We start from the raw sequence: 13,665 nt of genomic DNA on the forward strand, positions 1-13,665 counted from the left end.
TTTCTTTTTCGTTTAGATCCATTCGAACAGTGGAACAGGCTTTCATCTTTAACATCTTCAGAACGTTCCTATCTTCACGATCAATTGGAACATTTGAAGGGCTGCAAAGGAACAAGGGATTGTACGGTTGGAAGCGCGAGGGAAGCGTTGCCACAACTGCAGCAACATCAGAGATTCATTTCAAAGAGAAAATACGCAAATTCCTTTGGTATGTTTGATTGATAATATATAAAATAGAAATTTTAGAAATTTATCTATTAATTTGTTGATATTTCTTTTTATAGAAGATATGTTCATACCATCAACGTTACAAATTATTCGAGAAAGCGAACTCAGCAGCCCGCCGAATAAGAGACGAAAAAAGTTGCAAACGTAAATATCTTTTTAATCGAAAACTTGACTTTATATTATGTATGATATACTGAATTATTACTTTTTATTAAGGAGCGTTTGGAACAGACGAAGCAGAAGCTGGCAAAGTAGTTGGAGGCATCATCAAGACGCGGTGAATTATCGTCGACACAGACATCAGTACTGATAATCATGGTTCGTTTATTTCTCTTTGGACAAGTCGTCGAAGGATGCGTGACAGCATTGCCTTAGATGTATATTAATTTCGCGATGCATTTAATAACGTAATTTATTTAGTGATATTTAATTGAGAAAGGATACGTGATATTTAATTGAGAATGTTCGGATTCTATTAATTAGACTCGCGTTGCTCGATACGAGTGCACCGTGTATATTTTTAACATTATACTTCTTATGGAAAAATTATTGCGACTGATCGGACGCGTATCGCGTGTACTATAATCACGCGTATTTAATAATCGAAAACGATCTAAACAATCCTTTTTTTACTTAATAGCCGATATTTTTTATAATAATTTATTTACTACTACGTCCCTTTAAGTCTCTTTATACAAGAAGCGAATTATCTCGAATAAAACTATATTTGCCTAACGAGATTTAGAGAAATTTAAAAAAATCTTCGATTATCCAGAACTAGCAACACGATACTTCTTTACGAAGTGAATAACCGATATCAGTAGCTTTATAGACAATAGAGTGTCTAAGAGGAGAGAAGGATATGAGGGTTCGTCTATCGCGTTAAAGAGCTATTTCAAACTCGAATTCTACGTGACTACGAACTGAAACGCACAACGAAAGAACAAAACACAATATAAAAATCGTCCTGCCAAAAGCCTTTTACCTTTCCTTACGAAAATTTCTATACGCCAGTACGTTCATGAAACGTTTATTCTATCAAAACTGCCATTCGTTTAATTCTTTCCTATTGCCTTCAAGCAATCATGTTGCAGAATAAATTGTCACTTTTGTGTCTAACAATAGTTCTAGCCAATCGTTACTAGGATGTTCGAGTAGAGACAGGAAAAAGGAATTTAAGCCACAATGCTAAGACTGTACGAGTTTCAATGAAATCAATTAAAAAAGCAACTTTTAACATCATTTATTCTGCGTAATTTCCTGTCTTTCTAGAAACAGTATGAAAACTTTTGTGATTGCTGCATCTAACAATCTCTGTTATAATAAAAAAAAAAAAAAAAAATTGAATGCTAATGGATGCATATGCTGCTATAGGTATACAAGCAAAAAGTAAACTTCGCTTACTTAAAACGTTTGCTTGAACAATTATAAAAGAGTCTTAGACAATATTTGTCCTTTTACAATTTCTATTGTTGTAGTTGAAATATTACATATCTATACGTCACTATACAATAGCTAGATGCTTGTTTCCATTAGCATTTTATTTTTTTACAAGTATATGTCTGTGTTATGTACTAGATTCTCAGTTAGTGCCCTGAGAATATCTTCAAGATTTTGAAGTTAAAGCAATGTATTTAAATCATGTGAAATAAATAAATAAATACTGTCCGAATTGCGATTGATACTCCATTCACTTAAGTAAAAAAATGAACAAATTTTTCGATAATAAAGAAAGAAAAAAAGATAAAAAGAAATTGAAAAAATATAAACATATTTCTTTGTATCTTTTAATGTCTTTTACATAAATTAACAGGAACTTCAATAGAAAAATAATATGCATGAAGAAAACATTTCTGACTTCAAACATAATTCTTAATTAATAGATATGCAGAACTTAAAAATCAATAGTAAGATCGAAATCTTCATTGTCATCAAAAATGGTTTTTGCACTTTCAATTTCAGTGGTATTTTTGCTATATAAATTAGTACCTTCGCTATTATCATTGTTACATGGTGCATTATCTATTTCTTCTGGTATAAAATTATCATATTCTTCCTCATTATTATAGATGAAATCTTGTTTAGAATCATTTTCATAAGAAAGATCACTACCTATATCTGTGTGATCACTTTGTGAGCACTCGTACATCATATTATTATCAAGATGTTCTGTATCATCAGATTTCTTATAATTACTACTCTGACTACCTGCAGCTTCAAAAGTATTAGATGTAATCTCTTCTGGTGTATCTAGATATTTTGCCCACTTGCTTTCAACTTTTATATTTGGCTTTGGTTTCTCACGATGATAATTCATATAGTTATCATTAGTACTGTTACATTCACTAAAGGATATATTCTCCTGAATCTCATGTGTTTTCATAAGATTTAATTTTTGAACCATAACACGACAATCTCTACCTGAGCCTTTAAAATAAGCCTAAAAATTGCAATTATCTGCTATCTTGCCCGTATGACATTTATTTTGTGATATATTATGATAACATCGAAATTAAAATTTTTCTGTTATGAATGAAATTAACTAACCTGTTTGAATGTCTGTTTAAAATTACAGATTTTGCATTGCCATTTCTTTGCTTTCTTGACTATGTGAACCTATAATTCATAAATTATTAGAAATCGAACGTTGTAATACCAATTGACAATAAATTACTGCGCATTTGACAGTTACTTGATATGTTTTACACGAGTAACAGCGTAAAATGTTCATTTCCTGTGACATGATGATAATTTATAGAAATACGATTGCAAAGAACGCTTTCTACGGTTAAATCTATTATGTTTCAAAGAATAATACTTTTCAAATTATTTCAAACTTCGAATGTCTTTGATGCTTGAAAATGCAGCATGACCATTATGGCGGTATCACATTTTGGCGGGAAATTAAGTCCTCCCTGTAAGTTGTTCAATTTTTGGTACTTCCAATAGATTGAATACTTCCGGTAGATTTGATTCGATTTATGCGTTCTAAATTTTATAATTTTTATTTGAATATTTCGTTATAAACGCGCAAAAAAGAAGTGAAAAGCAACAATACCACTTCAGTTACATCTTAACGTAATAATTTTCTTAAAATATTTCTTGTCATTCAAAGCATAGCAAATTAAAGTTACTTCTTATAAAGATAGTTACTCCTAATAGCGAACTCTTATGATAAATTGCAATAGATTATGTTTCACCTCTGTTTAAAGGAACCAGTATGCATTTATATTCATATTTCACTCATTATGTTATACTATTATATCTACACACAATTCTTAACACATTTATCAAAAATAATTTAAGTAATAATCAAACATAAGTCATTCATTCAAAGTCTATTTTGCAATTGGGCAAAGCTTTGGTAAGTTCTTTCTGAACATTATTATCCGTGATACTTGATAATCCTTTAATTTTCAATTGTTTTAGATTTCTGAAATACCAAAATATAAGCAACATTACATTTTGTTAGATATATCTTATTCATTTTTATATATATTACATACTTCAATACTTTTAATTCACGTAGTCCACCATCATCAATGCTTTTACATTTTATAATTTCTAAATTAGTTAAAGAATCTTGAATAAGCGATAGATAGGGTATAGCTCTATTATCAACGTATCTGCAGCTTTCCAATTTTATATTTTTTATGTGTTTGCATCCTTCTAATGTGGTAACCCAATGGATAATTGTGATCATATAGAAACTATTTCATGTCATTAAATTAACTACAATACTAACCAAGATATGGAAATCCTACATCACATATTCCAGCATCATTTGCTTCAATAGATTCAATGTAATAGTTTCCACTAGATGGTAATGCGTTATAATCAGTTAATGGTTCAGAAAAATCTTTCCATCTGACAGATGCCCCATTTTTTAAAAGCCATTCTGCACAAGCACGATCCGGACCAATCTCCTTTATACGATCAGCATCAACTCTTTAAAAAAATGTTTCTTATGTATTTTGTTCAATGAATCAAACAATAATGCTTTATTGTAATACCTATTAAATACAACAGTAAGCCAGTAAAAGAACGGCCTACTTTGATTTCTTGTATTTTGAATTAAAGATGTTAATTTGCTTAATGTCTGAAATAAAAAGTATATGACAATAATCCTATTAATGGCAAAATGAAGTAAATTTTTTATAGTCTTACATAGACTGTCATTGTTCTTCTATTGTTGTAACAGTAATATCATTAAATAATTATAATATTACTCAAATCTTAAGGTTCCAAAAGCACAAATTACTTAACCACAATGTAAGAACCAAATTGCGCATAGAAGATCGTGTATATACTCATAATCCTATAATAGACCAAAGAACTATGGCATCTAATCACATAATATTTTGAAAGTTAGTGCGCATTACTATTTACAATACAAGTTAAGAATTTATGTAAGGTGCAAACATTTAAGTAATAAAATCAGGATATTCCGATAGAGGGCGAAAACAAATTTCCCGGTGGGTAATACAAAATTTTATTCGAAATACCACAGTAGTTTCTCGAGCACAAGGGAACAGTATCACTATGGGGAATATTGAATCATAAACAGATGAAAAGAATTTCAAATCATATGATTCCCAGCTATTAAAAGAATTTGTATTAATCATTATACAGTATACATTGTTTAATACAGATGTCAGCAACAAATTGCATTTTAGTGGGTTATACTATTCTACGTTACTCGTAGTCTCTGGATCTTATAATTGTATGTGCCGCCGGTTTGAAGAGTCAAAACAAACCTGTGTGATTACGTACGGCAGTGATTACGTTTGGCAGAAAAGCTACTAAAAAGCAACGATATGAGTCGAAGGAAAAGAGCGAAGGTTTGTATTGTTAGTCTTTTATCCCACATTTAATATTATCCATTACTAAATATATTCTTATAAGGGTTATTATATGATGTGTTATTTAGTACACTGATTGTTACAAAGTTTTACTATAATATGAATCAAGTGTTGGTTTTCCCATATTCCTTCATGAAATAGTACTAGACGATAGAAATTCTTCTGTGGAAGACAATTCGCACGCGTGTACCTTGAATAATACTGTGCTGTAAATAACCAGACTAGGTTATGTTTTGGTTAGACTCATTATTTGTTACTTATCTTACTTTGTCAATAATCGTAAATTTATCTTTCTCTAATTAAAAGCGAGTATATTGTGTGTAAATTAAAATAAATGTTTTTTATGCAACTTTTAATTCATCAACGTCTGTAGAAACTTTTAACCTATATGTTAAAGTAGATCTCTGTATACTTAATAAAGTTTTGGTTACGAATTGATTTACCATTGAATATTGCTTCTTTTATTTGTGATTTTATCAGATTCATATCTATATATAGGTGGAGTACAGAGAAATGGAAGAGAAGTATAACCAAATGGAAGATGAAAATGCTTCAGATACATCGGAAAAATCTAAACCTGGTCTTGTTACTCCAGAAAAAAAAGCTGTGCCTGAAGTAAAGAAAGATACTGATACAAGTATATCACAATCTGTATCTACCTCTTCTGCTCCAAAAATTGAAGTAAAAGATGAAGATGATCAAGATAGCGATCATGAAGATCCTCATGGTAAATCTATCTGTTAATGAAATATATTTTTTCTGTAATTGATTAAATTTTAATTTCTATAATTAATTGTAGTAAAGGAATTACTTAATGGTTTGGAGGGGGCAGCATTTCAAAGTCGTCTTCCGTTTGATAAGCTAACTTCCACAGAAGCTGCTTGTTTCCCAGATGTTTCTGGTGGACCACCGCAGACCCAAAAAGTTTTCCTTCACATTAGAAATAGACTCGTAAGAAACTTAAGTTAAAAAGAAAATTGTGGAACTTTCATGTATAAATGTTTTTATTTCAGTTGCAACTATGGCTTGAGAATCCAAAGCAACAATTGATAGTTGAAAATGCTCTGCCAGCGATAGAACCACCTTATAATAGTGACACTGTATTGGCGCGTCGAATTCACGCATTTTTAGAAAGACATGGTTTTATTAATTTTGGAGTATTTAAACGGCTTAAGGTGATATATGTTTTTATAATACATTTTCTACATGAATACTATTTATAACAAATTATTGTCTTTTTATTTTAGCCATTACCTACGAAGAAATTAGGTAAAGTAATCGTAATTGGAGCAGGTATTGCTGGTTTAGCTGCTGCTCAACAAATGCAACAATTTGGCTTAGAAGTAATTGTACTCGAAGCACGGGTAATTGTTATTTAACATTTTATTTTGCACTTAAAAAATGTGTGAGACATATGTTTTTCACATAAGTTTCTGATTTTATAGGATCGTGTTGGTGGTCGAATTGCAACATTTCGTAAATCTTCATACATCGCCGATCTCGGTGCTATGGTAGTTACAGGGCTAGGTGGAAATCCAGTGACAACACTTAGTAAACAAATTAATATGGAACTTCACAAAATACGACAAAAGTGTCCTTTGTACGAAAGCGATGGTCAAACGGTTAATATAAATATAGTACATTTAAATGTTGTAATAATTAAATGTTTAAAACAATCATTTATGAAGTTTTAATATTTTTTCCGCGGATAGGTCCCGAAAGATAAAGACGAAATGGTAGAGAGAGAATTTAACCGGTTACTGGAAGCTACGTCGTATCTTTCACATCAATTAGATTTTAATTACGTGGGTAGTGCTGGATCAGGGCAAAGTGGTAATACACGACCGGTTTCCTTGGGTCAAGCATTGGAGTGGGTGATACGCCTGCAAGAGCAAGGTGTCAAACAGCGTCAAGTTGCTCATTTGCGTTCCGTACTATCGCTTCAAGGTCGGCTTATCACCAATCAACATAGAGTAAGTATTCGAATTATTTATGCTTTGAATTTTTAGGAAATACTAAGAGTTCTTGTGTTATAGATGATAGCGATCATGGATCGTTTGGTCGAATTAAATAAACAGTATAAAGAAATGACTGAGAGTAAATTACAAACACGTGATATAACACAAGAATTTGTGTTACGTTCCAAGTTGCGTGATCTTCATAACGCATGCAAGGTATGGTCTTTTTTGTTTGGTTTTTAATATCTTTATTTATACAGTCTTGCACAGGCATTATATACTTTATTTGCTATATCAGGAGTGGGATCAACTTTCTGAACAACAAAAAGAAATCGAAGCGAAGTTACAAGAATTAGAAGCCTCCCCCCCTAGGTAAGTTTCCTTCGTTATTTGTTACACAATATCTTGCAAATTAAATTCTTCTTGGTATGCGAAATTTTTGTTTCCTGTTCACAGTGACGTATACCTTTCTTCGAAGGACCGTCAGATATTGGATTGGCACTTTGCGAATTTAGAGTTCGCCAACGCAACGTCGTTATCGAATCTGAGCCTGAAACACTGGGACCAAGACGACGACTTCGAATTCACCGGCAGTCATCTAACAGGTAAGTCTTTTTAACAATGTTACATAAACTAGCGTTTTGCTTTATTAAATTATCTGTTGCTGACTTTCACTGGGCGAGCGATTAGAGTTTACTTAAATCGCCAGCTAAATTGAGCGTAATTATTATAGTTGTACATTGCGATACGTTAAACACGCGAAAACATTCTAATTTCATGGAGCGTGCGTGATTCGTCGGGTAACCCCGCACGGCGTAACGCGTATACGGCATTATATCGACGTTCTCGAGAAATTGCTTAACCAGCCAGTAGATGGTATAGATAACGGGTGAATTATTCGCGGGCTGCATCTCCTTTACAGGCATCGGATAGTCTCTCGTACTCGGTGTCCGTACAGTTGACTTTATCAACCTTATTGAAAGTCGATAGCATGAGATTCCGTGTAGATAGTACGCTATATCCCTTAACCGATCGGTTACCAGAGTTCTCATTATGTGAAATTATACTATGATCATAGCGTGTTCGCTGTGCTAGAGCCTACTAATGCGTTAACAAAAACGAAAACAGCGAGAAATATGACTATAGATAATCAAGCGGTTTCGTATTTTACACTGTTCGAGTGTTCTCTCTGTTCCTAACTCCGAAGTCTAAGTTAACGGTCTACCTTACTATTTCCTTAATCATTATCTCAAGTATTTACATTAAACAACTGAGCCTCTCTGGAAATAATTGGCATTCCAGTGCGGTTCAAATGATTGTATCGAGGCATTGCAATAAAAACTGTTAAAAGCTTCTGGGCGTAACTTCGTGACGTGCCTTTGCGTTACCATTCTCTGTTGCACTCATATCGCGTATCGGACTCATGACAATCGAAAAGACAGCCTCGACGCGAACGTGATCTCAGAGCCTTTCGAGAACCTTAATGACGTTACTTGTAATTCCTACTACACGATTCACACCCGGAAGCTTCTATCGTTTCAACTGGGAGAATCAGCGGCGTGAATGGTCAGTCGTGGATCTCGCACGAAATATCGTCCCTAGTAAACGAACGGTAAACGCAGCTTTAATAGATACCCGAGGTGGACGTTGGTCGATGTTGCGTATCAGTGGACCGTAACCCAGCGGAGTAACGTGGTCGCGCGTGTCGCTACCGCGAAGCACACTCGACTGACAGTGAGCGAACGAACCGGTCGAGTCAGGCTCGAATTCCAATATTGCGCCGCTGTCGTTCGAGCGACCACGCAGTCGAGTGCATCGTGCGAGAGAGCGAACTCGAGCGAGCGAAGTGAATGCGCTCCTTGAACACAGGCTGAAACAAGAGACGCGCGAGGAGGATGCTGTGCGCCCCCGTTCTTACGGAGCCACGGTACGCGGCTATGGTGGTCAATTCGAAATTAAAGCGATGCCCACAGTCCATGACTGACGTGCATCGGTTATCATGACGGCCCCTCAGGTTCTTCCCGGCGATTAATGAGATGTAAACAATTTAACGCTAAATTAAGCACCACAATAGGTTCTCTGGTGAATCCTTGGTCGAAAGTTGGGGTCGAACGGCGAATCCTCGATGTAATCGTTTCTCCACCGAGCCTCGAACTCCTCGCGGTCCTCCAACTTCGGTTTACGCACCATCGGTTCCTTCTTGGTTTCTTTCCAAACGAATCCCGGCTGTAGGGTTAATAGCCACTGACCGCGAAAAGCGTTTAGGCCGAAATATTCTTTGAGATACTTTTTTCGCTTTGAATATCGCCGACCATAGTTCCTATTCCTCCGTTAACTTTTAGATCGATGTCACGTCTCATTAAACTCGACGAATTATGCAAATCTATTATTACACAAATCTACTGCTGTCCTGTGCTAGCGAGAAATACCAAGGTACCACTGATTCGCGATGATGCGTGGAGATTCTTTGTCTTTTTTATGAGAACACAACCAGAATGCATTCCTCCCGGTACAATATTTTCGTGTGAATGCGATTTTGTCGGGGAAACGATTTGGTAGTAAAATTCAGGAATGTACAGTGTACAGTCGTCATGGTGGTCATCAGCATCGCGACGATTCTCTGTTCCTCTGCGATCGGTCGTATAATAAAGAGTTATCGAGCTTTGTTTGCGAGCGTGGACTGGTCTCGTCGTTGGTATTTTCGATCGTTCGTTGTCAGTCTTTCGATTGGTAGGACGAAAACGTAGGCAGCTCGATATTATGCGTGTATATAGGTACATGTAGCGTGTACGAGATGGAAAGGTGGATACGGGCTCGTGAAGGGGCCAGGGATGGGCCATTTACGACGTATCGAAGTCTTCTATACCGTTCGTTGACTCCGATCGTCGCATTCCACGCCATCCGCGTGTCGCTACCAAAATTATATTGTCGTAAAGTCGACTTCACGCGCACCACGCCGATCTTTTGCTTCTCGTAACGTTTGACAGTCTTATGGGAGAGTTACAGGAACACGGTTCCATTCGTTCATTCATGAAACGCCTCCATCGGTATTCGTCGTTGCTTTTGTGAAGGAACTTTCTCCTTCTTCGCGTCCCTTTTCCACTTTTCTCCGTATGTGTTTGCCAGACTTAGAAGCGGCTACGTCAGCACGAAAATGCACGCCTCTGCGGTATTAATTGAGAAAGTTTAACAAGTCCTCATTGGGTGACTTTTAAAGCGCATTGACCGATCAAAGCCTTCTGTCGGAAGATAAATCGTCGATCGATAAATACCGAAGTGGAATACGTAGCGATTCGGGTAAAAGTTCCGAACGCGTTTCTGCAGCTCGTCGTTTTAACGTCAACTTACCTAGGATATTTACGGGCGGGGGAAGAATCCGGAGTATCTAGGCTGGAGTTATTCCCTCGGTCTCAGAGATCGAAATCAGAGAGATGGAGTTAAGGATCGGCGTTCGTTACGACGACCTGCGACCAGGTCTTCGAGCGCGTTTCGTATTTCCCATAATAATGTTCCGGTCGGTTCTCTGGAGAAATTTACGAACCAAAGGAATACCAAGGGAATATAGGGGAGAATCGGAATGGCGCGCGGCTTAATGAGCTTTCGCTTTCGATCTCCGATCGATTTCGAAGTCGAAGATGTTACCGAGACCGTTGGAAATAAACGGGACGGGAACCGTGGCGATCCCGGGCTCATTTGCCGAAACAAGCTCCGTCGAAAAAAGTGTAAAATAGAATGGGTGTCGAAATGCGTCGCCCAGTGTTTTCGGTTAAGAGTTGGACCCAGAAGAGGGACCAGCCAACCAGCAGAGGAGAGACGCGCCGTGGTGTTTCCCCGACAGGACGAAAACGTAGGCAGCTTAACATTAGTTGAGCCGAGAGCTGGATAGCAGAGGGGGCCTCGAGTGGTAATTTACGAGGTATCGAAGACCTTGTACACTCCTACCCGCCAACGAGTCGGCCTCGCCCCGCGGAATCCAGTCTTGGCCTTAACGCACCGATACCTTTCCCATGACCACTTTCGGCCTATCTGTGCACACCCGGTCTGTACACACGTACGTCAGGTACGGCTGCCTCTCCGGGCTCTTGATGTTTGTGCCTTTACCATTTACAGTGCTCCTCGTGTCGACGACGCGGTAGGGTACCTTGTCGATATAGTCTATCTGGGTCTGTGCTCCGCTGGCTCTGCTCCGTGATCCGCGTGATTTCTCTTCTTAACGTCACCTATCGCCCGTGAAGTGTCAACGAGGCGATTTCTTAGCGCCGGCTTGTTCCTTTGCCCCCATGAACAAATGGTTGGCCGACACGCGTCCTGGATTAAGTCCTTCTATCCCGGCAACGTCGATACCTCTCCACGCTTTCTGTCTCTGTGTCTTTTTTATCCGCTGCTATGCTCTTCTTTCGAAACTTACTTTTTATTTTATCATTGGAGTAGATCCTTTGCTCGAGCCTGATGTTCGTTTTTTTTTTGGTTCCGTTTCTATCCCTCATATCCTACTGGCTGATTACCATATTCGAAGATCGATTCGATCGAACTAATCCCCGTGATTAGAGATCGTACGGTAGTCTCATAGAATAATAACTCGACTCAACCGGAGCATTCCGTGTCAACATGAAATGTGTCGGCTTGCGGTCGAAGCGTAATTAGGTCGCCTGTAGGGTATGATATACCCGAACAAGAGATAGACCCTGGTCCCCAGAGGTTCCGAAGATTGACCGATATCGACCAGCGTGTCCAAGCTGCCCGAAATCGTTGATTAATAACGTCGCAGTGGAAAATGGCTCGACCTGTAATTGAATCGTTCTACGGACGCTTTGGTAACGAGAAAGTCGTGTACCCTCGACCTCGATGCCGCTACAATTACCTCTGATCCGCTTTATTTATCGGCGCGACTTTATTCGTCTCGAAAACGCCCGGCTCGAACGATCCACCTTCGAAGTTGGAAGGTGTTAAGTGACGTGCTGCGATTAAGTATCTTGGTTTTCGCGGCACGTGTGTTAATCGACTTCCGAGTCGTGTCAACGGGACTGATTTACGCGTGGAAGCCGAGGAGGATTCATTCGCGGCGATAACAAAACTATGCGCGAGTACGCGCGCGCGAAATGACGCGTTTAAATTTTCTACACGCGCAGTCGAGAGTGGATTTCCTTGACGCGAGGTGTTAAGTCACCGATAGATGTACTGGCAACGCACTCCGCGAGTAGCTTAGAGGTCATGAAGTTGTCGAGCCGACGAATTATTTCCCCGTGCACTTTGTGTAACCTGTACGTTGCCGATCTGTCGTCGGTTATGCTCGCTGGTACACGCTCGTAACTACGACTGTCCCATGGATTTAATGGAATCTCACATACGACAAACGTGTACCAGATACTACGGTATCGCAGTTCGTCGGTTGTTTCGTGCCAAATTTCGTTCTCAATTAGCCGAGGCCCGGCTCATCGATCATCCATCGCGCCTGATCACCGTGTAGGCGAGATTATCGCTGGCAGCTGTGGACGCGAACCCTTTCGTAAGACCTTGTTTCTTCGGGAATGTTGATGAATGCAACAACCAACTACAGGAAATCTTGTTACGTTCACCTAAAGAACCGAAAGGGTGTCAGCTGATCTTGAGAGGCTGTCAGTTAGAACACGTTCCGTTGCACTGAACAATTTCCGATGGAATGTGTTCCGTGTACTGTCGCGCGTTTCACGGACCGACCTACCGCTTCGACGAATCCAGCAGTCCCAATTTGGAGATACAGGGTGGTACCACAGAGTGAGAAACGAGACATGTTTTCGTTTTAACCCTACGGGGTGGATGTAGAATATTCTTTCCTCGTAAATGAACGACAAATACTCTTCGAAGCGACCTTTCCGGATCCTTTCATTCGTTTCCCCCGTTTTAATTAGACTCGTTTCGACGATCTTAATTAGAAGGCTGGGACAAAGAGACGGTGGCTGCCTTACTTACGCTTATTGACCAGCGAAACTCGCGTCTCGATGAGGGGCGTAACGGCGGGCTTAAGTTATTCGAATAATTCGAACGTCAGGAACGAGGCTTCCGTGGGAGGCGGTGCTCGCGACCAAAATTGGGAAGCGGGTAAGTCGAATTGGCAGTTGTACGATATCGTATACCCTCCGAGTCGACTTCCAGGTTTCGTAGCCGTGCTACGTAACTAGCTGGTGTAAATTTCGTGCACAAAGTTCGCCTTAACCGCTGACGTAATCGGCGAACGATGAGCGTACTCGATGTCTCTGATTAACACGTTCTGCTTGGCGTTATCTTTATGCGACTTTCGAAATGGCAATTCTCGTGATACTAACGTACGAAGAACTAATTGTAAGTTATTAAAAATTTGTTCCTCAGTTTCCCTACCATATTTTACTGGAGAAACTTTTGCACTTATCTGTATGCATATTATATACTGTAATATTAGAAATGTCACATTTCGAAGAAAACACGAAAAATATAAAATTTTCATTTCCGAAGAATCTAAAGGGACTTCTTAGTGAAAGGTTTTGGCATGTATCACCGGTGGTACACGCGGAATGGAACATGTTAATAAGCTTACGCCTCACTCTTCACTACCGCGACGACGAAGACCATGACAACGACGTCGCTACATTTTTCAAATTAAT

At 38.5% G+C, this 13,665-nt stretch overlaps 4 protein-coding genes across 7 annotated transcripts in view; 2 read left to right on the top strand and 2 right to left on the bottom strand.

The window, feature by feature from the left end:
• The window catches only part of Sulf1 (Extracellular sulfatase Sulf1), a 78,579-nt gene extending 77,020 nt beyond the window's left edge, over window positions 1–1,559 (top strand). For all 3 annotated transcript variants that reach the window (XM_069111815.1, XM_069111816.1, XM_069111817.1), the window contains exons 15-17: window positions 17–208; window positions 285–372; window positions 445–1,559. In XM_069111815.1, the coding sequence (XP_068967916.1) occupies window positions 17–208; window positions 285–372; window positions 445–538 (374 nt within the window). In that variant the 3' untranslated portion in view covers window positions 539–1,559. The remainder of the gene's footprint in view (window positions 1–16; window positions 209–284; window positions 373–444) is intronic.
• A 132-nt stretch (window positions 1,560–1,691) lies between these two features.
• On the bottom strand, window positions 1,692–3,324 carry LOC138179232 (MRN complex-interacting protein). Its single transcript, XM_069111822.1, has 3 exons — window positions 2,921–3,324; window positions 2,776–2,844; window positions 1,692–2,668 (listed from the first exon to the last, which is right to left on the bottom strand). The coding sequence occupies exons 1-3, from the start codon at window positions 2,969–2,971 to the stop codon at window positions 2,123–2,125; spliced, it is 666 nt and encodes a 221-aa protein (XP_068967923.1). The 5' UTR covers window positions 2,972–3,324; the 3' UTR covers window positions 1,692–2,122.
• A 128-nt stretch (window positions 3,325–3,452) lies between these two features.
• LOC138179233 (ATP synthase subunit s, mitochondrial) lies at window positions 3,453–4,774 on the bottom strand. Of its 2 annotated transcripts, none has more exons than XM_069111823.1 (5): window positions 4,495–4,774; window positions 4,242–4,327; window positions 3,974–4,176; window positions 3,735–3,897; window positions 3,453–3,661 (listed from the first exon to the last, which is right to left on the bottom strand). In XM_069111823.1, exons 1-5 carry the CDS (start codon window positions 4,540–4,542, stop codon window positions 3,556–3,558), a joined length of 606 nt encoding a protein of 201 aa, XP_068967924.1. In that variant the 5' UTR covers window positions 4,543–4,774; the 3' UTR covers window positions 3,453–3,555. The 2 variants fall into 2 exon arrangements, with proteins under 2 accessions (XP_068967924.1, XP_068967925.1); XM_069111824.1 differs by having other exon boundaries at window positions 4,396–4,772.
• A 125-nt stretch (window positions 4,775–4,899) lies between these two features.
• Window positions 4,900–13,665, top strand: part of Su(var)3-3 (lysine-specific histone demethylase Su(var)3-3) — a 101,002-nt gene continuing 92,236 nt past the window's right edge. The window contains exons 1-10 of the mRNA XM_069111820.1: window positions 4,900–5,069; window positions 5,589–5,817; window positions 5,890–6,041; window positions 6,104–6,265; window positions 6,338–6,454; window positions 6,536–6,712; window positions 6,803–7,063; window positions 7,127–7,264; window positions 7,347–7,420; window positions 7,505–7,653. Of these exons, the coding sequence (XP_068967921.1) occupies window positions 5,046–5,069; window positions 5,589–5,817; window positions 5,890–6,041; window positions 6,104–6,265; window positions 6,338–6,454; window positions 6,536–6,712; window positions 6,803–7,063; window positions 7,127–7,264; window positions 7,347–7,420; window positions 7,505–7,653 (1,483 nt within the window). The 5' untranslated portion in view covers window positions 4,900–5,045. The remainder of the gene's footprint in view (window positions 5,070–5,588; window positions 5,818–5,889; window positions 6,042–6,103; window positions 6,266–6,337; window positions 6,455–6,535; window positions 6,713–6,802; window positions 7,064–7,126; window positions 7,265–7,346; window positions 7,421–7,504; window positions 7,654–13,665) is intronic.

Source organism: Bombus flavifrons, chromosome 4 (genome assembly GCF_040668555.2).
Source record: "Bombus flavifrons isolate JBK064 chromosome 4, iyBomFlav1_principal, whole genome shotgun sequence".
NCBI classification, from domain to species: domain Eukaryota; kingdom Metazoa; phylum Arthropoda; class Insecta; order Hymenoptera; family Apidae; genus Bombus; species Bombus flavifrons.